The 23,655-nt window shown below is 46.0% G+C and overlaps 1 protein-coding gene across 9 annotated transcripts in view; it reads left to right on the plus strand.

Annotated features, from left to right (window-relative positions):
• The first annotated feature begins 8 nt into the window (after positions 1–8).
• MIER1 (MIER1 transcriptional regulator) overlaps positions 9–23,655 on the plus strand; it is a 32,357-nt gene continuing 8,710 nt past the window's right edge. For 2 of the 9 annotated variants that reach the window (XR_011152590.1, XM_069023645.1), the window contains exons 1-7: positions 608–1,341; positions 12,203–12,227; positions 13,196–13,341; positions 16,967–17,134; positions 20,171–20,303; positions 21,913–21,977; positions 22,292–22,364. Coding sequence is in view for 8 of the 9 variants with exons in the window: in XM_069023645.1 (XP_068879746.1) it covers positions 1,333–1,341; positions 12,203–12,227; positions 13,196–13,341; positions 16,967–17,134; positions 20,171–20,303; positions 21,913–21,977; positions 22,292–22,364 (619 nt within the window). In the remaining variant the exon portion in view is untranslated. Of the gene's footprint in view, positions 301–425; positions 511–607; positions 1,342–1,753; positions 4,045–12,200; positions 12,228–13,195; positions 13,342–15,007; positions 15,214–16,966; positions 17,135–20,170; positions 20,304–21,912; positions 21,978–22,291; positions 22,365–23,655 lie in introns of those variants that run through there. The other 7 variants (XM_069023649.1, XM_069023650.1, XM_069023647.1 and 4 more) reach the window with 7 other exon arrangements.

The raw sequence follows: 23,655 nt of genomic DNA on the forward strand, positions 1-23,655 counted from the left end.
CGGCGGCTCGGCGTTCCCGCGGGGCTGCAGCGCCTCGCTCGAGGGTTCACCCCTGAGTCAGCAAAGTCGCGCCCGCGGGTTCTTTCGGCACCGCCCGCAGGGACCGTGTGAGGGTTGGGGATGCGGCTCCTCGGCGGAGGCGCCGGGCGTGCGTGAGCCGCGCGGCTCTGCAGGGGCACGGCCGAGGCGTTTAACACAACCCAGGGACGCGGTGTCCTCGCTGTGACAGCAGCCGCGATGCCCGACGGGCGCGCCGGGCGCTGCCCCGCGCCGGCCCGGGGACAGCGCTGAGCCGGGCAGGTGAGGCACCGGGGCTGCAGGGAGGACACGGTGAATTTACACTGCTTTTGGATCTTTTCTCTGCTTATCTGGGGTGGCTTTTCGCGTTTTGTGTTTAACCTAGAGATATTATTGTGTCACCCAAGGGCCTCACGCCCAGCAGGAGCCCCCGTTCCCCGAGGACCCCCTGTTCGCCTCACGGCCGATGAGACACCCCCTGCGGCTCCCCGCGTGAGTACGGCGGCCGGGCGGGAGGGGGGCACCGGCACGGCGAGCGAGAGCGGCGCGGGGCGATGCTGTGGAGCCGGTGCCGGCGGCGGGCGGGGCCGGAGGGCACCTCCGGGACCGTGAGGGGCCGCGGCGAGCGGGAGGCTCCGCGCTGGCCGGGGCGTGGCCTGGGCAGTGAGTGACATCAAAGGGGGCGCGGCCGGTGGCTTGAGTGACACGCGAGGGGGCGTGGCTTGTGCCAATGACATATAAGGGCATGAGGGGCCGCGGCGGGGCGGGGGCGTGGCCTTGCGGGTGAGTGACAGGCGGAGCGTGTGCTCTCGGTGACGGGCGAGGGGGCGCGGCCTGTGCGCTGAGTGGCAGGCGGTGGGGAGCGGTCTGCGCTTTGATTGACGTGTAAGGAGGTGGCCTTAGACCTTGATTGACAGAGGGGGGCTGCTCCCTGAGTTACACAGGCGCTCTGCCTGGACCTTGAGGGACAGCGAGGGCGTGGCCAATACCCCAAGTGACATGCGGTGTGCCGGAGTGACGTAAAGGGGGCGTGGCCACCACCGTGACTGACAGCTCGGCCCAGCGCTGTGACATGCGAAGGGGGGGCGTGCCCTCCCGTTGACTGACAGGCGCGGTGGGCGTGGCCTCCGCTGACTGACAGCAGCCGCACGCACCCTGTCCGCTTCCCGCGGTGCGCGGTGACGTCGTGCGTAACGTGGCCACGCCCCTCCCGCCCCGCCGCTCCCGGTCCCGTCCCCGCCGCTCCCGCCGCTCCCACCGGGACCCGGCGGCGCTTCCCGGCGATGTGACCCTTTCCCGGGAATACCAGCGATCATGGCTGAGGTGAGTGCGGTGGGGGCTTGCCTGGGAACTTGTTGCGCGGGGCCGCAAGTTTGTTGTGGGGACCGGAGGCCCGCGGGCACCGGCGGTCCCGCCCGCAGCCCTCAGGGGCCTTCAGCCCCCGGGACGGCCCCGTTCGGGGCCGTCCCGGGGGCTGAAGGCCCCTGAGGGCTGCGGGCGGGACCGAGCGCGGCGCCTCCCGTTTTTTGTTTTTTTTTTTTTTATGGACCGCATATGTTAAAACATCGCTTTATTTCCTTTAAATATCTTTTTGTAGTCGTTAAGACAAAGGGGAATTGCTTAAAAGGTAGCGCGGTGTCCTGGGAGGGAGAGGTTTCTCGTGGAAAACGCAGGAATTCCCGGGATTTGCGGGGAGTGGGGGGGTGTTATTTGGGGATAATGGGGTTTATGTTGTGGGATGTAATGGGGATATAATATAATAACGGTGGGGAAAGGTGTAAAAAGCCTCTTTATGGCAGTGTTGGATTGGTGGGGGTTGGATTTGCCCGTCCCAATAGGATCAGCTCTTCCCCTTTGAGGAGGGGAATTAGGGCTGATGAATGGATATTCCATTAAGTTTTCCCCGAATTGTCCCCAGATCTCAATCTCGAGGCTGTTTGCTGCTCCAGCAGTGTTGACAAATGTGTTGGAAATGAAAATTTGGGAAGTATGCGTTGGAAAAGTAAAATCTGTGGGACAGGTGTTGCTTCCAGGTCAAGCTGGAAGTGTCAGGATTAGAAGATTTTACAGATGACGCTTCTTCCCTTGGAATTCCCGAATGTACAGGGATTTTTCCTTAAATTATTTTATCTTTTCCTCCCAAACCAAAACTTTAATGGACCAGTCTTCCTGTTGTTGGGACAACACGTCCTGAGCTAATCTTAGAAGTTTTAAGAACCTGCCTGTGTGGTTCTGTATCTCGAGAGGGAATCACGGGTCTGATCCCCGTGTGATTCCAAAAAATGTGGATATTAAACTCCTGCCTTCTACAAAGTTGGAGAGACAGTGGGGGCCTGTGTTCTGGGCATCAGAGTATTCGGGATCTTTGGCTCGAGTTTTTGTACATTTTGTTCATTTTTTTGTTCCTTCGCCCCAATATCCTGGGATAAATCTCGCTGTTCCGTGGGTTCCCGGCGCTGTGTCCTGTGGGGCTGAGCCATGAGTAACTTCCTACTCGGTGTCACGTCCTCACGTCGACGTCACAGCAGTGACAGCACCGAGGGCTGGGGGTTTGTGCTGCCCAGGGCAGGGAAATCCCACTGGGATGTGGGGCTGGGCATGTTTGGCTTTTCCCTTCATGGATGTTGTTCCAGTGGATGAGGCCTTTGCTCCGTATCAGTCTTGATATCACACTCAGAGAGGAGCAGGGGTTTTCATCTTTGCTTTTTTGAAGGTGAATTCCTTGTCCTGTTTTGGCATCTCTGTTTGAGGTGAAGGGCCAGGAGGAGCCTTTGATCCACTTGTGGATGAGTTCAGGAGCAGCAGCACCTGGAGTTCATTCCCAGCCACTGAGTTGTGCAGGCAACTGTTGCATCTGTGTGGAGAAACAGTAACAATTAAAAAAAAAATTAATACTCTGAGTGATTTAAGCAGGAGCAACGTCCTGGATACAGTTCCCAGCTCGCTTTGTGTCCCTGCCCATGGAAAGAAGTTGGAACTGGATGGTTTTAGGGTTCCTTGCAGCCCAAACCATTCCAGGATTCTGTGAACTTAGGAAATATGGAGGGAGCAGAGTGGGAATTCTCCTTAGCATGGCGTTTCCTCATAGCTCTGGTGTCAACCACGGCCTGGAGGAGCTGCAGATGGTGAAAATGTGGATGGGAAGGTATAAGACTGATGTGCTTCTTGCCCTCTTTCCCATCCTCCTCTCCCAGTGGAAAATCTTGTGCTGACCTTTCTGAAGGGACGCACAGGAGCTCATCCTTCACTCTGGAACGATCCTAAAATGTTGTGGTGTAGATATTTAGCTACAGACACCAACTTAAAAGCCCAATAAAACTGAAACCTGTTGAGTTGGACAGGAAGGCTCTTCAGAAGGCAGGGCTGAGCCTGGGTAGTCAGTGGGGGAGACCAGAAAGTGAAACTAAATTCACCAAAAGTGCTGCTTCACTTTTGCAGAAGTGATTTGAATACAGGACAGACAAAGGAAAAAAAAATATTTTGAATATATATAAAATTTGGGATTAATAACCTTTGTTAGGGTTCTTTTTACTTTTACATGATTCCTCGTATTCCAACATGTGAGAAGTTTGTTCCAGGCATAAACTGGAAGGAAAATATCTCTAACTTAAGATCAGCTGAAGCTTTGTGAGTGTTACAATATCCTTCTTTAAGCTGCTTACGGGGTGGTTTTGGTGGAGGGAATGCTGATACACACAGATTTTCTCCAAAATAAGTATTTTAATGCCTTCTGAGAAGAAAAGATTGGGGCTGAAAAGCTTGATTAGCAGCTGAAAGAGAATGTTTTTTGTTAATTCAGCCTTTGTAATGTTGGAGTGAAATGTAAGTGAGAGAATGAGATCTTCTGATCCCAAAACTGGAAGAGCTGGGGTCAGACTTTTGTGTTGAACAGAGGCAGCTCAATACCTGCTGTAATTTCCAGAAGTGCTGGATTCCTGCTGTTCCCTTTGTTCCGTGAAGGGATGCACCAATCCGGTTGCTACAGGCACTTGCCAGGATACTGAACATGGAAAACTAAAGGGAAGAAGATGAGGGTTTGGGGTTTTTCATTATTCTTCAGTGAATTAGGAGGAGTACCAGGGCTGCTGCATGGGAAGGAGGGTGGTCAGAGGTGGGGCAGGAGCATTGGGGACAAAATATCTCTGGTTTTGAGTTGGTGTAGCTTGGAATTAACTGCAGGCTGGTTTAGTTATGGGTCAGGGTTCTCAAACTGGTCCTGAAAGGGGAGATCCTGCTCCTCCTGCTGCTTTTGTGTAAATGCCTCTGAACTTCCATGAGTTGGCCCATCCCTGGCTGAGAACCTAAAAGCTTCCTGCAGGAGAAGCTGCTCTGTCAGCTGAGGGAAAGTTGCCACAGGAACTGGAGCTGGAATGGGGCAGCAGGACCAGCCCTGGGGATCAGCAGAGCCCCAGGAGGCTTCGGGGGGACCTCGTGGCTCTGCACAAGACCCTGACAGGAGGGGGCAGCCGGGGGGGTCGGGCTCTGCTCCCAGGGAACAGGGACAGGAGGAGAGGGAACGGCCTCAGGCTGGGCCAGGGGAGGCTCAGGGTGGATATTGGGGAAATTCCTTCTGGAAAGGCTGTCCAGCCCTGGCACAGCTGCCCAGGGCAGGGGTGGAGTCCCCATCCCTGGCAGGGTTTAAAAGCCCTGTGGATGTGGCACTTGGGGACACGGGGCAGTGGTGGCCTGGGCAGTGCTGGGAATGGTCTTGGAGATGTTTTCCAACCTAAAGGATTCCACGATTCCCTTCCCCATGATTGATGCTGGAACAGACACTCCTGTTTCTCCCAAACCTCCAGCAGGCAGCTGAGCAGCTCCTTGTGTTTCTCACCCATCACTGAGGTTCTTCAATTTTCTGACTTGCTGAAATAAGAACTTCAATTTTTGCTTCTGCAGAGTGAATTTCTGGGGGGTTTAAAATCTGGATTGGCGTTTTAGGGTGTTAAGAAAGTATGGGAGAAGCAGGAGCTGTCTAGGAGCAGGAGCAGTTCTCTTGTGGTGTCAGTGGACAGTTACATGCCTCAACCTAATTCCTTTGAGTCCACTTTAATGGTTTTGAGTTTCTGAAAGTTTAGTTGTTTTCCACCAAAAAATCGGTTTATTAACATTGTGTGCTTTAAGAAGTCATCTATAAATTCCTGTTGTCTGGGAAAATTTCCCTTTTTCTCAATGTTCTGCTTCTTTCAGCTGAGGGATTTTAAACTTTGGGAATGTCACTGAATTCTATTTTCATATTTTGAAAATTACTTCCTGATTTCTATTTTGAAACAGCTTCAGGACAGAATGCTGAAGAAATACATGCTCTGATAACTGTTCTTAGTAACCTTTTTACATTCTTAGTATTTTTATTGAACTAAGGTGTAGTAGGAAGCAGTAGTAAAGTTCACACAGTCACTGATGTGTTTGCAAACTGAGGTGTTTGAACAGTCAGAGTTTTTGAGTAGCTCCTGGATACAGAACAAGGTCAAAATAGATTAAATCCAGGTTTTCTACTGGTCTAAATCATGATTAAAATCAGGGATTGACATCAGTCAATCATATTTTTCCTGGTTTGATCGTAGCTGTAACTAATTGGGGGTCATTTTTATGTCATTTTGAGCAGTGTTTGTAGAATACTCCCCTGAGGTATCAGTGAACCTAGTAGAGAGCTGGGAATTCTGTTTTTTCCCTGCCTTGATGAGGGAATAAACCCCAAAGTGGTTGGTTATAGGCACGGGTTGTATTCTCTCAAGGGAAAGCTCTGGGGAATCGCGGGGAATGCAGTGGCACTCTGCATTTCTAATCTTAAAAAGAGGGTGGCCCTTGGTTTATTTTGTCACAACAGGAGAGTTTTGTGGATATTTTTTGCATATGATGAAATATTGATGTCTGTGGGCTTCCAGCTCAGGACTTCAAATCCTTCCTAAAGCAGCAGAGGGATTCAGGCAGACGCTGGAATTGTTGCAAAGTTGTTTCTTTTTGAGCCTTTTCATGGCCAGAAGCCCCAGGCTGTATTAATATTTCCCTCCTAATCCATTCACGTCACAAATTGTCCATATGAATGTTTCCTTGTGGTGCCTGGCATACGACTGTGGCTGGTTTCTTCTGGAATTCTGTAGTAGGATCCTATCACTCCATAGAATCCCGGTTTTCTTAGCACGGTATTTTGGATTATTACAAGAAGTTAAGGAAGTCTGTAATGGAAATGAATGTTAAATAGAAAATGGGGAAGTGTGGAATTGTGTGCTTCAGGTAGGGGTGGTGGAGTTCTGATTGCCTGTGGTGTCGTGCTCCATAATTCTCTTGGAATGGGAAGTTCTCCTGGTGGAGTTGCAGGGAGCATCATGTCCTGTCAGCCAAAGCCTCCCCTTGGCTGCAGCTGCCTCCCTGCAGCAGCTTCCTTAGCCCGGAGCACCAGCACTTCTCCAAGGACCCAGTCCCTTGGGAAAATCCCTGCACAGTGGTGCTGGAGTGGGACCTTGGACAGAACCTGCTTTCAGCATCCTGAAGTTTCCTGTCCCTTGCTGTGACTCGGCACCCCAAGAGCTGCAGCTCCCCCTGCTCTGCAGGAATGCAGAGCTCTGTGCTCCCCTTGGGAGGGGATTTCAGGCTGGGATGGACCTGAGTCCTTCAGTGCAGAGATCCAAGGGGGATCAGCTGCTCTCCTGACACTCGGATGTTACTGTCACCTCTCTGTCCTGCCCTGTCCCCGCTGGACACCTCAGAGCCCCTTGCAGGGCCTAAAGGGGCTCCAGGAGAGCTGGAGAGGGACTGGGGACAAGGCATGGAGGGACAGGACACAGGGAATGGCTTCCCAGTGCCAGAGGGCAGGGATGGATGGGAGATTGGGAAGGAATTGTTCCCTGGGAGGGTGGGGAGGCCCTGGAATAGAATTCCCAGAGCAGCTGTGGCTGCCCCTGGATCCCTGGCAGTGCCCAAGGCCAGGCTGGACATTGGGGCTGGGAGCAGCCTGGGATGGTGGAAGGTGTCCCTGCCATGGCACTGGGTGGGATTTAAGGTCCCTTCTCCAGGCTGAACACCCGTAGCTCTCTCAAAAATCTCAAAAGTCAGCATTAAGGGATAATTTGGGGTGGAAGGGAGCTCAGGAGGTCTCTGGTCCTACCTGCTCACAGCAGGCTCTGCTCTGAGGTCTCCTTAGCTCACTCAGGGCTGTCTCCAGTCTGGTCTTGAAAGCTTCCAAGGAAAAACACTGGGAAAAGTCCTCATTATAGAGGAATCAAGTCTCAGAAGGGAATGGCCAAGCCAGGGGACCTTTGCTGAGGTAGAAGCTTCAAGGCTTTAATGTTCACGTTTGGGATCTTGGGAATTCAAATATTGCACTTGACGTTTATCTTCTGGAAGGACAGGAAGTTTCTCATTTAGCCACCAAACTAAAAAAGTACAAATCCGTGGATGTAAAGGCTTCCCTTTCAGGGATGTCACTGCAGTTTGGGCTGTGCAAGTGTTCACATGTAGAACTGTAAAAGAGGACCAGAAGTGGTTTTTTCTTTTTCCCTTGCTTCAATGTGTTGTTCTTTTCTCCCCAAGGTAAAAATGAGGCTTTTAAAATATATTTTAACACAAGTTAATTTGTAACACAACACACGGAGAGAGGGGAAAGCTGGGACTATAGCCTTCCTCTTATGGACAGGGACACATTCCCTCTGGAATAAAAGATGTTATTCCCTTTTTTAAACAGTTCTTTTCTCCAGGGCCAACTTAGAGGAGAGTATATTAACTTTGGGATATTTTCCTGTTGCAGAGCTCAAGACCTGAACAAACTGATGGGTTTGTCAGGCATATCGCTATCAACATGAAGAGAATTTAATTCTAGTTTTGAATTGTTTTTTGTAACACTTCAAGAGCTATTAAAGATAACTGAGTCAATTTGAACAGGATTTGTATTTGTCTTGTGGCCACTGCAGATTGTTCTGCAAATTTTAAGATGTTTCATTATTAATCACTTCTGTTAAACAGTGTGAAAGGTGTCAGCAAGGACAACAGTTTTGTGGGTAGAAGTGAAACTGTGCAGTGTCCCTTCTGTTCAGGTGTTTTTGCTGTAGGGGAAAGAGAAAGCTCAGTGCATTCCTTCTCCAGCTTTCACGCTTTGGAGTATCCCAGTCCATTCCAAGCAGCTCTGAAGCTTTGGAATAAGACCTGGCCATCTCCTGCCAGCGTGCAGCACTGGGAATTGCCTGGAATAAACTGTGCAAGGCTGCTGTCTCCTGAAGGCTGCTTGCATTCAATAAACTGTCACAATGCCAGTTCAGTGGGATAATTTAATTTCCATCCCAAATGATGGGATAAGACAGATCCCAAAGTCCAGGGAGTTGTTTTAGGGGAACGCTGTGGGTGTTCCCATGTTTGACCCATCCCTGCTGCATTTGCCTCTTGGCACTAAACGGTGTCTGAAGGAGACTGGCCAACTTCAGACTGTGTATTCCATATCCATACCCTGGGAATGTACTGGATGGGATCTGTCCCATCTATTCCATATCCATACCCTGGGAATGTACTGGATGGGATCTGTCCCATCTATTCCATATCCATACCCTGGGAATGTATTGGATGGGATCTGTCCCATCTATTCCATATCCATACCCTGGGAATGTACTGGATGGGATCTGTCCCATCTATTCCTTATCCATACCCTGGGAATGTACTGGATGGGATCTGTCCCATCTATTCCTTATCCATACCCTGGGAATGTACTGGATGGGATCTTTTGGCTGGTTGTTGCTGCAAGTGTCCCTAACCTTGGGAAAAGCCTGTCTTTCCTGCTACTCCCAAAAATACCTGTGGAATAAAACAGTGACAAACCAATGGTGCTGATGGTTTGTGGCTCAGTGTCTCTCCTTTTTCTCTTTACCTAAGGTTTGTTTTCTTCACCCCTCAGAGCTGGGCTTTCCTTCAAATTGTTCATCTGGAGCGTTAACAAACAGGCTCCTCAGTGTATCCATGCAGCAGGAATCCTTGGTCACTGGAGTTTTTCCTCATTGTCCATGAGTTGGGAGTTCATGGATGATTTTTCATTCTTTTGCGCTCACAGCAGACTGTTCTCTGTTACCTTTGCTGATGGTGCAATTCAGAGAACAGTTGGAGTGTGTATTGCCTGTGTATTGTCAGTATCCCATATTTTTCTCTCCTGAGCCTTGGATCCCATTATCCTTTGATAGATAGCAGCTCTTTGTTCCCACGAGTGCCCTTGAGGCAGAATCGTGCTTTGTGCTTCCCTGGGAATGGCTGAGCAGAAAATGAAAAGCCACTGAAGAAGAGGGGTGCCCTTTTCCCGGGAATTCCCGTTCCATGGCCGTGCCATCTTTAGGAATTAGGATCTGCCAGTGCCAACACAGCCATATGATCCTTAACCAGTGCCAGGGAATTTTCATAATTAAATGCCCCCAAAGCCATCTGTTCTAGCCTGGCCAGAGCCACGACCCCTTGGAGGCTCGGAATGAGGCGGGCTCACCAGGCCGTGCAGGAATTGTCTTCCACAGCTCTTCAATCAGAGGATGCTCCTTCACCTTCTGTGCTGCCAGACTGGCACTGAAGGGTTTTGCAGCTCTCCCCTTTCCACGTGTCCAGCCTCAAACTCCTGCTCAGGACTGTTTGCAGCATGTCTGCACTCGTAGAGGCCTGGGATAAAGTCCTTTGGCTTGGGGAGAGGCTGGAAAAGTGGTGTCAGTCGTCTTGGAGATGGGGCTACTGCCCCAGCACGTGGAGTGGCCCGCAGGCTGGGCCTGGCACAGGTGGCACAGGAGTGGTGGCAAGAGGTCAGGGAACTGCTTTTGGCAGCAGCTGGCCAGTAATAAAGATGAGCTGGAATGTGACACTGGGTTCAGGCTGGAAATAGAAGCAGGAAATGATTGGCAGCTCATCCCAGACTGGAAACCCAGGAAATGCAGACAGGAGAATCCACAGACAGGGCAGATGTGGTTGGCAAAGCTTGGGAGGGAGGAAGAGACCCAGAGGCTGCTTTCCTATAGGCTGAAAGCAAAGCCGTGGTTTTGGGGCTGGATTTTGGAGTCAGGGCTCCCTGAACTCCTGTTATCCCTGGTTTATGTGCTGGTTTTCCTTCTGAATTGAGGCCTTTCCCCAGAACTTCCCTTCCCAGGTTGGAGCTGAGGTGAATCAGCTCCCTGGTGCGTGCATGGACCAGCCAGAATTCCCAAAGGATTGCCAATAGGAAGCCAAGACTAACACTACTGGTTTATAAATCCATAAATTGTTTCCCAGCTGAGACCCCCTCAAAACTCCTCTGTTACATTAAAAATGATCCAGGGAAGCAGGGAACGTTTTGGAAAAAGGTTTTTTTCTTTGCAAAATGAGTGTTAATTTGTGTAAGGGGCTCCCAGTAACAACACATTTTAATGGCTGGGCAGAAAGAGGAGTTCTAAGATGGCATTTGCAGAATTTATTGTTTGCTAAGGAAAATATTTTATCCCTCAGAATAAATTCTCCTCAGGCCCTTCCAGGCCTTTAAATCCAGCTCTGTTCCTTGGAGGGCAGAGTCATTTCTGGAATAATTTTTCATTGTGGAATTAAGGTTGGAAAAGAGTTTTAAGATCATTTGAGTCAAACCATCAGTCAGCACCACCACTAATCCGTGTTCCCACCTCCACCCGGTTTTGAACACTTCCAGGGATGCTGCTTCCAACCCTTTCCCTGCATTTATTTGGTTTCCAACCAATGATTGCTGCAATAAACACATTAAGACTTTGTCAATTTGTATTAATTATTGTGTATTGCATTTTATTAATTACCCAGGTTTACCAGACAAACAAAACACCAAATAGAGATCAGTCCTTGCTGGCTGATCCTGATATTCAGCTCCAGCTCAGTAATACTGGACTCTGGAATTTGTTAAGATAATCTTTGCAAATAAAGACTTTTTTGGGTGTAGTGATTAGCAAAACTTCCCCTGGTGTTGTGCAACAATCCACAGAAATGTTTGTAGTGCTTACCCACTTCATATGAATTTCTCTGGGGAGACCTTAGAGCCCTGAAGGGGCTCCAGGAGAGCTGCAGAGGGACTGGGGACAAGGCATGGAGGGACAGGACACAGGGAATGGCTTCCCAGTGCCAGAGGGCAGGGATGGATGGGAGATTGGGAAGGAATTCTGTGTATATTCTGTATTTTCCCTATGCTGGACATATTTTGAGTTCATTTATGCATTGCAGACTCCCACAAAAGAGAGGCAGTTGTGTAAGTGAATTTTTTTTTTTCCCAAAGGTTTCTTTCTTCTCACTTTGAAGAGCTTTTGATATAAAAGAATTTCAAATTGCACAGGATTTTTTCAACTGTAGATTTTGCTTTGCTGCGTCACTAGGCCGAGTTGAGAAGGAGGCAAGGAGAAGGAAAATCCTTTTAAAAATCCTGGAATAGCAGCACAAGATTTTCCCTGAAGACAGCATTATATATTAATTAATATAACAATATCCATGGTGCCAAACAGTATCTGAGTTTGCAGGAGGTGACAGGGATCAGGGCACCACAGGGAAAAGTCAGTTTTCCTAACTTGGAAATAAACATTTCATCACTCTGGACCTGAAAAGGGTTGGAACATTTGCTTGAATTATCAAAACAAATGAGCTTTGAATGTCTGACATGCAAATTTCCCCCCAGGAGGTTAAAGACTGGCAAAGGGATAAGCAAGGGAAAGCAGGATTTTATGAAAGAATTTGTTTGTGGAGGTTATAAATATCAGGTTACCAAATTTTGGATCAAAGAGGGGCTCTGTTAATGTGGATTATTGGGGAAGTCTCATTTTCTCTCTCTATCTCAAAAATAAGATTTTTTTGGTGGTCTTGTTTTTTCCTCGCAGCTGGGTTGGAGATTAAGTTGATTTTTCCTTTATTCTGTATGGAATTCTTATTATGATTTGGGATTCCTTTAAAAGATGTGTCCCTGAATTGGAGTAGAACAGGGAATTTGTGCTCAGCTTCAAATGGGAAGAATAATTTCTCTTAAACTGGGACTCACTGGCAGTGGAATCTGGGATCTCCCTGGGTTGTGGAAAGGGAGATTTATACCTGGAGTTAGATCAGAGCTAAAGTACTATTTACCTTGGTGCTTTATTTATAAATTTGATTATTATTTATAAATATATTTTTTTGCAGTGAGTTGCTCTGTATCAGCTGAATAATTGAATTTGTACAGGTTCAACATAGCAAAAATAATTTCCTTTCTTTTCTTTTTTTTTAGCCTTCTGTTGAGTCTTCAAGCCCAGGTAAATATTTTTAATAATTTCCAAGGGTTTTGGCATCCTATGAGTGGAAAAGCTTTCCAGGAGTTCCTTTAGCTGGATTGTTGTTGCCTCTTGAGGTTTTATTTCTTTCAGAGAAATAATTAATTGCTTCATAATTAAACCTTAGAGTCACCCCTCCCTGTCACACCCTTAGTGTGGCTACAAGGTTTGGAAAATGGAATTTAAATTGTCCAGGGAAAAAGGAGGGGAAATAGGAGCAGGATTGGGATTAAAAATCAGGAAGAAAGGGGGAAATATGAGCAGGGTTGGGATTAAAAATCAGGAAAAAAGGGGGAAATATGAGCAGGATTGGGATTAAAAATCAGGAAGAAAGGGGGAAATATGAGCAGGGTTGGGATTAAAACTCAGGAAAAAAGGGGGAAATGTGAGCAGGGTTGGGATTAAAACTCAGGTATTTGCGTGACATCTGCCAAACCATTCATCCATTCATTGCTTTGTCATTGTCACCAAATGGAACCAAATGATGGGGAAAAAAAAGGGATGAGGGAAAATAACTCAGGAATAAAATCTGCATAACTGGGAAACTTGGTTAATGGAAAATTTGGAGAAGGCATAAGTTTGTAGTTGTAAATGAGGAAGGTGCCCAAGAATAAAGGAGTTTTTTATTTTATGAGTATTTTTACTCCCTGTAGAACTGGATTTAGGCAGGTTTGTGATTATTTAAGAGTTAAATGATCACAAATTGAATTTTCCAGGCATTAACTAGGGCCTGATGTGCAGAGAGAGGGACCTGGTCCTTCCTGCCAGGATCTCTTCCCCACAAAGGAAATTCCCCTGAATAATGAGGCAAAGCCAAAGGAGCGAGGGATGATATTTGAATTTCTGATCACAATTTTGCTTCAAATGTCACCTAAAGAAGCAAGTAAAGCAATTCAGCTCTGCGAGGCCGTGGTGTAACTAAAAACATTGTTGGAAATGTTTCCCATCAGGAGGTTCAGCAACATCTGATGACCATGAATTTGACCCATCAGCTGATATGCTGGTGCATGACTTTGATGATGAACGGACATTAGAAGAGGAGGAAATGATGGAAGGAGAAACAAACTTCAGATCTGAAATAGAGGATCTTAACAGGGTAGGTGGCCTGAAGGAGTCCCAAAGCAGACCCACACAAAACTTGCAGGGTTTTATCCCTTGTATTTGGAATTTTAAAAAAAAAGTCACCTTAAACCCCTGAATAGCTAAGTAATAAAGAGGGAGGAAAGGGGCTGAATAAATGTACCAAAAAGTGGGGAAAAGAAGTGGCACATAAATATTAATAATGGATAAAGCTGTGCTTGGTTAGTTGCTTTTTGCATCTATAGGCTTTGCATTTTCAAACGAATATAAATTAAAATATCCTCTGACTAAACTTGTGTATTCCAACTGCACCTGAGTAGTGCTTGTAGATTTTTATTTAAAGGCAAAGCCCTCATAATTTTACATTTCTTGTGCATTTTGATACAAATATCTGTCTAATCTAGTGGAGCACATAGGAGTATCTTCATTTAAAGGAAGATGCAGAGGAAATGATATCCAAGCCCTATTTAGCATGAGTGATTATGCCAATAGTACTTTAAATTAATTTAGTGCATTTAATCAGTATTTCCAGTGGAAATGATCATTTCTTTCTGGCAATTCCAGGTTCTGCTGTCACTTCTGTATTGTCTTAAATTATTTCTCAGGCAGGAATAATATTCTTAAATTACCAAGTAGGTTCATTATAAATGCAAAGTAATTTAGATGCTGTCTGTGGCCTTGTTGGCCTCCAGAACAGATCATTAATGATTCACAGATGAATATTTGTTGTACAAATCCTATTTAGCTTAAGTGATTCTACCAATATGGCTTTAAATTCATTTACTCCATTGAATCTATATTTCCAGCGCAAATGATCATTTTTCAATTTCTAGGTTGATATTAATTGGAAAACATGAAGATAAATAAATAGTTGGTGAATCTAAATATGCTTCATGTCGATTAAATGAGGAATGGAGCTCCACATGTCTCACGTGGGGTTTAAATTGAAAATGTGCTTTTTTCCCTTCATATTTTATGTAATTCTTTCACCACATTACAACTCTTCAGTTTATCCCCTCATATCCAGTGGTTACCTCGAGTTGTGGGTAAATATTAAATAAATACATAATTTATATTATTTACATTTGCATAATTTTATCTTTTTTCAGTCATGAGTGATAGGCCATTTAATTCTCAAAACTGCTCTCAGGATAAATGCTGTCCTGTGATTTTCCCCCAATATTTACTTGGATTATTTCAGATTTCCCCAGGCTGGGAATGTCCCTGGTGGAGCAGTTCAGCCCTGGCAGTTGGGTTTTGCAAAAGCATTTTTGAACCTTGGTGGTTGTCATAAAAACTCCCCCTTCCTGTGAGGGTTGGGATCTTTCCTGCTCATGGATTAAACTCTGGTGGGTCTGGAATGTGCTGGTCCTTGAGGGCCTGGGAATGTTCACCTGGAGAGGAGAAGGCTCCAGGGAGAGCTCAGAGCCCCTGGCAGGGCCTGAAGGGGCTCCAGGAGAGCTGGAGAGGGACTGGGGACAAGGCCTGGAGGGACAGGGCACAGGGAATGGCTTCCCAGTGCCAGAGGGCAGGGATGGATGGGAGATTGGGCAGGAATTGTTCCCTGGGAGGGTGGGCAGGCCCTGGCACAGGGTGCCCAGAGCAGCTGTGGCTGCCCCTGGATCCCTGGCAGTGCCCAAGGCCAGGCTGGACACCGGGGCTCTGGAACTCTCCTTCCACAGAAGGAATTTCAGTGTCTTGGATAATCCTTGTGATTTTTTTAACCTTTTCCATTTTTGCAATACCCTGAAGCGATACAGAAATCCCAGTTTGTGTTTTCTCTTGGAGAGTTGCTGGTCCTTGGAACTCTGGGAATTGGAATGGACTATTTGAAGTTAAGAGGCTTTACCTGAGAAAAATACTATGAATACAAACCCCCCTTTCCTAGGTAATGCAGGGTCAGTAATATTCCTGTTCCATAATTCACAAATACCTACAAATTCCAGTGAAAGTTCTTTCTAATTCTCAGCTCTATAGGATAGGAGCACTTAAAGAAAGGATGTTCCTTTCCAAAATGTACTGGAGGACATTTGGATAATTAAAATACGATTTTTCTGCTAGCTCTGCTGCCAGGTTTAATTAAGACCACAGGCCTTTCATGTTGTCTGTGTCAGTAAAATATTAATTCCTCACTTCTAAGAGTTCCTCCCATGCACTGACAGGATGGGGACCAAGGAGTCAAGAGGGAAGGGGAGAACATTTAATTCCACATTATTTGCATTACTGAGAGTAAAGCTTAACCAAAGAGTAGAGGAATAAGTGGTAGGATGGCTTAGTTCTTTGAAATGAAATAAAATGAAGTAACATAACATAAAATAAAATAAAATAAAATAAAATAAAATAAAATAAAATAAAATAAAATAAAATAAAATAAAATAAAATAAAATAAAATACAATACAACACACAGACAATGAGTGCTGATAACCCCTGTGTCACTCTTTTTACAGAGCACAGCTAACCCCACTCTTGTCATTGGGATTGTTGGGATGTTTCCAGGAATTAGCTCAGTGCAGGCCCTTAGGATAGGAAGTCTAAGGTCAGCCAGTAACTAAAAATATCTGTTTATCAGCCAACGTGTGCATTTAATACTAAGAAAAAGCTATTTAGAGCAAGCAGACACCTCCAATTAATAAACAAAGGTTTTGATGTTTTGAGAGAGAATTTTTAAATGATCCCTGAAAGTTTCTGCTCTGAAAAATCTCCTTAGGGATGACTGTCCTGAAGGCTGGGCACTGAGGATTAAAAGTAGTAAAGGAAGTAATTAGCAGAGCCAGCAATTAGTAATTTTTATTAATAAAGGTAAGAGTTTGGGAGCCTCTAAATTTGAGAAGTGGCAGTATAATTTGAAATGTCTCTGCAGAGTGGACCAGCTTTTTAAGGATTTTTAAATAAAATTTTCTAAGATTTTCACAGATTTGCTTCCAGCTGGGGATGGGTTTGTAGCCAACCAGCTTAAAATAAACATGAAACAAACATTCCTGCTGTCCTTCCCTGGGTATCAGGGGATCCCTCACCCCATCCAAACCCTCCTTGCCAGAAGAAGGAGAGGTACAGGGACACTGAGAGGTGCAGTTTGGGTGGAATTTTACATTCAAAAATTGAGGAACTCAGTGGAATTGTCCCTGGAGCACAACTCCCCCTAAGAAGATCTAATTCCATGTTCCAGCCAGGTATTGCAAGTTCTGATGGAGCTGAATTCTTGGAGTCACTGCAGGAATTCCTGCCTTGTGCTGGGACAGGTTCCTGCCTCGCAGGATCTCAGCTGTCTGTGTGAAGCACTTGCTGCTGACACCCATTTTATCCATTTTCCCCACAAATTTGTACTAAATAGCACCATTTTCCCAGCTGGTTTTGGGCAGTGCAGGGAATACCAATAACTATTCCAGTAAGGAATGTGTTTGCTGTGGGTACTGAAGGTGTTTGGTAAAACCAAGCCCTTTTAATGGGTTTGTGGCCCCGTGGAGATCCTCCTGGTGTGGGAGGTCTGCTGTAAATAAATTGAGGATTGGGAAAGAAATTATCCTGCACAAAAGCCCCACACGTTTTTTCTTTGGTGGAGAGGTGCTCACCTTGATGCTGTAGAGCAGCTCCTGTGGCATTATCCCTGTTAAATCCCAGTTTTTGTTTGGCTGCTGCCCAGGAGAGCGACATGCCCATCCAGGAGCTGCTGAGCCGCTACGGCTACGATGGCACCGTGCCCCTGCAGGAGGAGGAGGAGGAGGAGGAGGAAGAGGAGGAAGAGGAGGAGGGAGAAGATGATGATGATGTTGATAACGATGACAACAGTGGCTGCAGTGGGGAAAACAAAGTAAGTGTGTGCTCATTTGCATATGTAAATTCGTGGCTTGCATGTATGTGCTACTCAATATCCCAGGCTAACTGGTAATAGAGTTGATTTTACAAACCTTGCTTTACTAATGAGGTTTATTCCGATTTACCCATCTGCATTTCTCTTAATTGCTCTTAATTCCATCTCTCTCATCCCAAACTGAGACAATTTAAAATACATGGATGCAGCAGCATCTAAGAAGGGATTGGAATTGTCCTTCAGAACTTCAGCACTGACATTTTAAATGCCTGCAGACACCTTTAGAGATACAACTGAACACTTCTTTTGATGTGAAAAGCTGATTATTGAAACTGCACAAGGGTGGAGCTGGATTAAATGTGGTTCTGGGTGTTGGAAATCCTGCAAGTTTTCCAACTTGAACGTTTAAATTGTATTTTCCCAGCCTGGTTGTACTTGAATTAACTGAACCAAAGTGTCTATGCAAAATGTGTCATTTTGAGCTTAGCATCTTCAAACTCATTTTCTGTGTTCTCTCCAAATAATTTTCTGAATTTAGAAGAGTTTCTTCTACTTGGAGTTTAGACTCCTGTCATGGGCACAGCTGTAACTTCTCCATCACTACTGCATCCTGAATTCCATTAAAATACAAACCCTTTGGCATTGTCAGCGACACAAACGCTGAGGCATTAGTGGAGGTTTCATTACCTAATCTGGCTTTGAAAAAGATCCATTCTGGGCTTTTGGTACTTCACCTATTTTAGAATCCCTGGAATGCCACACAGAGACGAGGAATGGTACATCTGATTCAGGAACTGAAGTTCCTGGGATTTACAGGCTCCCTTGACAGATGCTGGAGAAGGTTGTTATTTGTGGGGGCTGAATAGTTCAAAAGGAAGATCCATTGTTAGATTGTACCAGGAAAGGTTCAGGAAGCTGGAGAGGGGGAGAAACTTACATAACATGAAGGATGCAGGAAGAATTCTTTCAGGGAGAATTCTTTCAGGAAAATTTCCTCATGGAAAGGGTGGACAGGCTTTGGAAGGGGCTGGAGTCCCCATCCCTGGAGGTGTCCGAGGAACACTTGGATGTGGCTCTCAGGGCTCTGGGCTGGTGACAAGGTGGGGATGGGGCTGGATGAGCCTGGAGTACATCAGTGATCCTGTGCAGAATCAAACTAAGGCACAAATGTTTATTTTGTTGTGCTCAGTGCTGCTCCTGATGTGTCACTTCCTTCTGTGTCCTCACTTTTAATTCCCTCCTGGTACAGCTTCCATCTTGTGTGTCCTCAGGGCTCTGCAGTGGCTGATTTAAGGCCCTGCCTGTCCTGTCCCTGTGTCCCAGCAGAGGAGCCACCCCTGTCCCCCTACAGGGCCTCACCCTCCTTGGGGACAGTGCAGAGCCAGTGTCTTGCTGCCCCTCAGCAGCCACAGCTCAGGGACTGGCCCAGTTCACACCAGTTCAGCCCATCCCAGCCCTGCACTGGGAGCAGGCACTGCCCAATCCCATCCCAGTTCACACCAGTTCAGCCCATCCCAGCCCTGCACTGGGAGCAGGCACTCCCCAATCCCATCCCAGTTCACACCAGTTCAGCCCATCCCAGCCCTGCAGTGGGAGCAGGCACTGCCCAATCCTGTCCCAGTTCACACCAGTTTAGCCCATCCCAGCCCTGCACTGGGAGCAGGCACTCCCCAATCCCATCCCAGCCCTGCACTGGGAGCAGGCACTCCCCAATCCCATCCCGGCCCTGCAGTGGGAGCAGGCACTCCCCAATCCCATCCCAGTTCACACCAGTTCAGCCCATCCCAGCCCTGCAGTGGGAGCAGGCACTCCCCAGTCCATCCCAGTTCACACCAGTTCAGCCCATCCCAGCCCTGCACTGGGAGCAGGCACTCCCCAATCCCATCCCAGCCCTGCACTGGGAGCAGGCACTCCCCAATCCCATCCCAGTTCACACCAGTTCAACCCATCCCAGCCCTGCACTGGGAGCAGGCACTCCCCAGTCCATCCCAGTTCACACCAGTTCAGCCCATCCCAGCCCTGCACTGGGAGCAGGCACTCCCCAATCCCATCCCAGTTCACACCAGTTCAGCCCATCCCAGCCCTGCAGTGGGAGCAGGCACTCCCCAGTCCATCCCAGTTGGATTTTAGGTGCCTGGGCCCTGAGCTGGCTCGGCTGGGCTGGGAGTTCAGAGCTCCGAGGCACAAAATGCAGCTGTGGGGGTGGAATAATTGTATAAATCATTGAAGCTTTCCCTGCAAGTGCTCATCTCTGCACAGCCTATTTAGCTCCCCTGCACTTAGCTGGGTTCTATTTTTAATCTGCTCTAAGCTGCACATGTGACAATGCTCTGGTGGCTGCTGAAGGTGCACATCAATGTGTGCTGGGCCTGATGCTCCAGGGCCACGAGCAGCCACTGGGTGTGCAACATAGAACACAGCAAGGACACAAGCAGCATGCTTTGAAGTAGAAAAAAAAAAATCGATTTGTTAAAAAAATATTTATGATTTTCGTTTTTTCTGCTTGTAATGATTCCCATAGTTGTGGTGGTTTATCTTCTTGTAAAGGAATTTATTCTAATTTTTGATCTTGACTCAGTGGACCGAGCCAACCCTGCTGTTCCTGTGGAGTTGAACCACTCTATGCACATGAATTTTTATGGAAGATACCATTTCCATCTAAATCCCTCCTCTTTTCATTGAAAATTCATAAGAAAGGACTTTCAAGACCAAAGTAAAATTTAAAGTGGAATGAAATCCAGTGAAAACCACAAGGACTAAAAAAAAGCAAAGATTAAGATTTAATTTGGGTTCATATTTCTGATTTGTTACAGTCTGGCTGTTTTAATTGATCTGCTTCAAATCCTGCTCAAAAAATAACCTCAGGATGTGTTCACACGTTGAAATGTTACATTTGTGGTGGCTCAGCCTGGACAGGCCACAAATAAAAGAGATTTGGGGTTGATCTATTGATAATCCTGGCAAAAATACTGCCAGAATCCCGTTTCTCACTAGCAGGGATAGCTGAGCTGCTGTTTATTTTTTTCCATGTGTCAGGAGGAGACCATAAAAGATTCCTCAGGGCAGGAAGATGAGACCCAGTCCTCAAATGATGACCCAGCCCCATCTGTTGCTTCTCAAGACCCCCAGGAGATCATTCGCCCTCGGCGGTGTAAATATTTTGATACAAGTAAGTCCAGTTTAATAAATCTCAGTATCACTGACTTCTGGTAAGCTCAGCTCCGGTTAAGCCAGTATTCTGTGCCACAAGTGCATGTTGATCCCTAAAAATAGTGAGTTTTCCTCTTCATGCCACTGCTGTTAATGAGAATTATCCTGGAAACAAAAGGCAGAAAAGTCCTGGTTTTAGCTGAGTGCTCTGTAAGGAGAAGAGATACTCTCTGGTCTTAGAAGAGAGGATGAAATTTGGGGGAAATATGAAATTTGAAAGTTTACAGATTAAAATTAATTGGTATGCTCTGGTTATTTGCCAAAGCCTGTGCTCTGTCCTCATCCAAATGAGCTCAGAGTCCACCTGAAGGGAAAAATAAACTGAAATTTTCTATGAATAGAACCCAGATTTCCTCACAAACGGAAAAGCAGTAAAATCTGGAAAAGGCCAAGAATTGTTAACCCTGAAATAATGAAGAGGGGGGTCACAAAGAAGAAAATTTGCTTCAAGAATTCCAGGTTTGGTTCTGTTGCCAGCATTGAACTGATCATTTTCTCTCTTACTTTGTTTACAAACTGATTTTGCATCCACTTGAAACAGTTGTAGCTGTCCCTTCAGGCAACTCTGATTTCCCTGGAATCTCCCCTGGTGGGATCTGAACCTTTTGAGCTGCTTGGGACAGCAGATATTTTACCTTTCTGTCATGAAAGTGACTTTTGGTATTTGAATTCCTTGTGTTCTGTGTTTGAACAAATAAAAGGTTCCTCATCATACCTTACTCTTGATATTTATTAGTTATGACTTTGTAGAAATGCAGTTTTTAATCTGGAGTTTATTTAACTCCAAAATTGCCACAGAACCTTTAAATTTAAGAACAAATGTGTGGCTGTGCAGAGGACTGCAGATATCTTCAATAAGTTCCTATTTTTAAGCATAGAATTAACTTAATTCACGTGTATTGCATTAGGTTTGGGGGTTTTTACAGTTTTCAGCTGTGTAAAAAATGTCATTTGATGCATAAATAATTTTAATGTTGCTATATCATTCTGTACATAAGCCAGCACCTTGTGCAAGGCAGCTGGCCTATATCATAAAGAGCTTAACATTCCTGGCAATCCTTATCCCAAATAATCTGTTGGAAGGGCTGTTGGGCCTAAGTCCTAAATCCCAGGAAGACACACTTCCAGATTTCTCACACCTCCTGCTGAGATCTGCCTTAAATTCCCTGACAGCTGGAAAAGAGCAGCAGGAACCAAGCCAGGAGCTCATGGAAAAGGGGTTGAAACCTGCAAAAATATTCCCACAAATTTAGAGTAAACTTGGATGTGCATCATTCAAAGCTGAAGGAGAAGAAATCTAAATGTAGTAACACAATTTAGGGACGTGTTTATTTGTGCCTGAACTTCTCAGAGCCTGTTGTGTACCTTAATCCAAATGTGGGTGGGTCGTTTTTTAATCTTGTCACTGCTGAAGCATTAATGTCGTCCCCAAAAGTGTCCCTTGCACTGGTGGGGCAGAGATAAGGAGGGAGGGAGGGAGGGAGCAGAGTGGGGCTGGAGGCTGCTGGGCTCGGAGGCCTCTGCCACCCTGCTCTTCTTGGCTTCAATGTCTGCAAAATTTCTTGTAGATAGTGAAATAGAGGAGGAATCTGAAGAAGATGAAGATTATATTCCCTCAGAAGACTGGAAAAAGGTAAATACTCAGCCTGTATTTCATGGATAATAACTTAATCTGTTACTGGGTAACTCTGAGCTCTGTAGAGCACCCAAATCCTCTGTGGTTTTCCCCCATAAATAGGAGAGTTTTGATAATGAGAAGTCTTCGAATCCTCCCCAAACAATCAGAAATCCATTTCCATGTAGCTGTTTGAGATTTTTGAGCTGTTCTTTGCATTTTTAAATTTCAAACAATGGAAGTTTTAAGAGGGGAGGAAAAAAGATGTGATCGTGCTCCTGTGCCCACAAAAAAATCTCAGGGTTGCTTCACTTCTTTTTATTTCCAAACAGGAAATCATGGTGGGCTCTATGTTTCAAGCTGAAATTCCAGCTGGCACCTGCAAATACAAAGAGAATGAAAAAGGTGAGACTTGACCATTATTACTGTTTGGGATTAATGTCTAATTAGGAGAAAAAAAAGATTTGATTGGTGTCATGAGCCTTACTAATGACAATAAATAAATGAGTGACAATTAGAGCCACCATCTCAAATTATAGCTCATCCTGTACTTCATGAGGGCGGGAGGAAGAGGAAAAGAAGGATTTTATTCCTGGCCTGATGCCTCTTGAACCCTTGGATTCTGATTTAGTGATGCACACAAGCTGTAACCTCTTCACTTACAGATTTAGGGAAAAAACCCAACTAATGGAGAAATTGTCTTTCTGGAACTGGATTAGCACATTAAAAGAGGCAAAATGGTACCAGCAGCTTTGATTTTCATGTTTTGTACCTCTTCAATCAGCAATAAAAAGTTCTACTTTTGTAGATTTTTTTTCCCCCAGGAATTTTTCACCTTGTCTCAACCAGAGGCTTTGGCTGGATCCTGTCAGGAAAGGCAGATCCAGTTTAAACCCAGCTGTGAACATAAAGGAAGCCAATTTTCCTTCTCATTCAGCCCATTCCTAAGAATTTGCTCCCACTGCAGGTCAATGAGGATGGATTTTCTGTAGCTTTATATAATTTAGTTTTTAAATAACCAGCACAAAACCAGGAGCCTTCCTAGAATCCAGCTTTATGCTCATTTATCTCATTGCCCAGAGAGGTTGTGGCTTCCCCATCCCTCGCAGTGTCCAAGGCCAGGCTGGACAGGGCTTGGAGCAGCTGGGATAGGGGAAGGTGTCCCTGCCCATGGAATTGGATGGGCTTTAAGGTCCATTCCAACCCAAACTGTTCCAGGATTCTCTGAGGGCTCCTAGAACTCTTTTTTCTTGAATGAGCAGCCAAACTGAGTCAACTGAGTTTGAAAGAAAAACCTCCCAGAAAACTCTTGGGAGCTGTTCCCAAAGTGTATCCTGGCTGAAATGAAGCTGCTTGCTTTTCAAGGCACTTCATCATTTTCTTTGCCCCTTTGAGGGTTTTTATTTGTATTTATTTCTATGTTAAAATACTTTTTCCCAGCAGAGATTCATCTCTCAGCCCCTCTGTACCTCCCTTCCTGTGCTGACCATGCTTTCCCAAGCATTCCTCTTGGAATCAATGTTCAAATTCCTTTCTTGCTGACCTTTCTAAGGTTGTTGAAGACCACAGCCAAGGTCTGGGTATTTTTCTGCTATAATAGCCAGAATTTCACTTTATTTTGCTACAATCCAAAGCTTGGCTCTTCCAAAATAAAACTTGGAGATAATCAGGGGGTATCTCACTTGGCCCACGTTTC

The sequence above is a fragment of the Aphelocoma coerulescens genome, chromosome 8 (assembly GCF_041296385.1).
Source record: "Aphelocoma coerulescens isolate FSJ_1873_10779 chromosome 8, UR_Acoe_1.0, whole genome shotgun sequence".
In the NCBI taxonomy this organism is placed as follows: domain Eukaryota; kingdom Metazoa; phylum Chordata; class Aves; order Passeriformes; family Corvidae; genus Aphelocoma; species Aphelocoma coerulescens.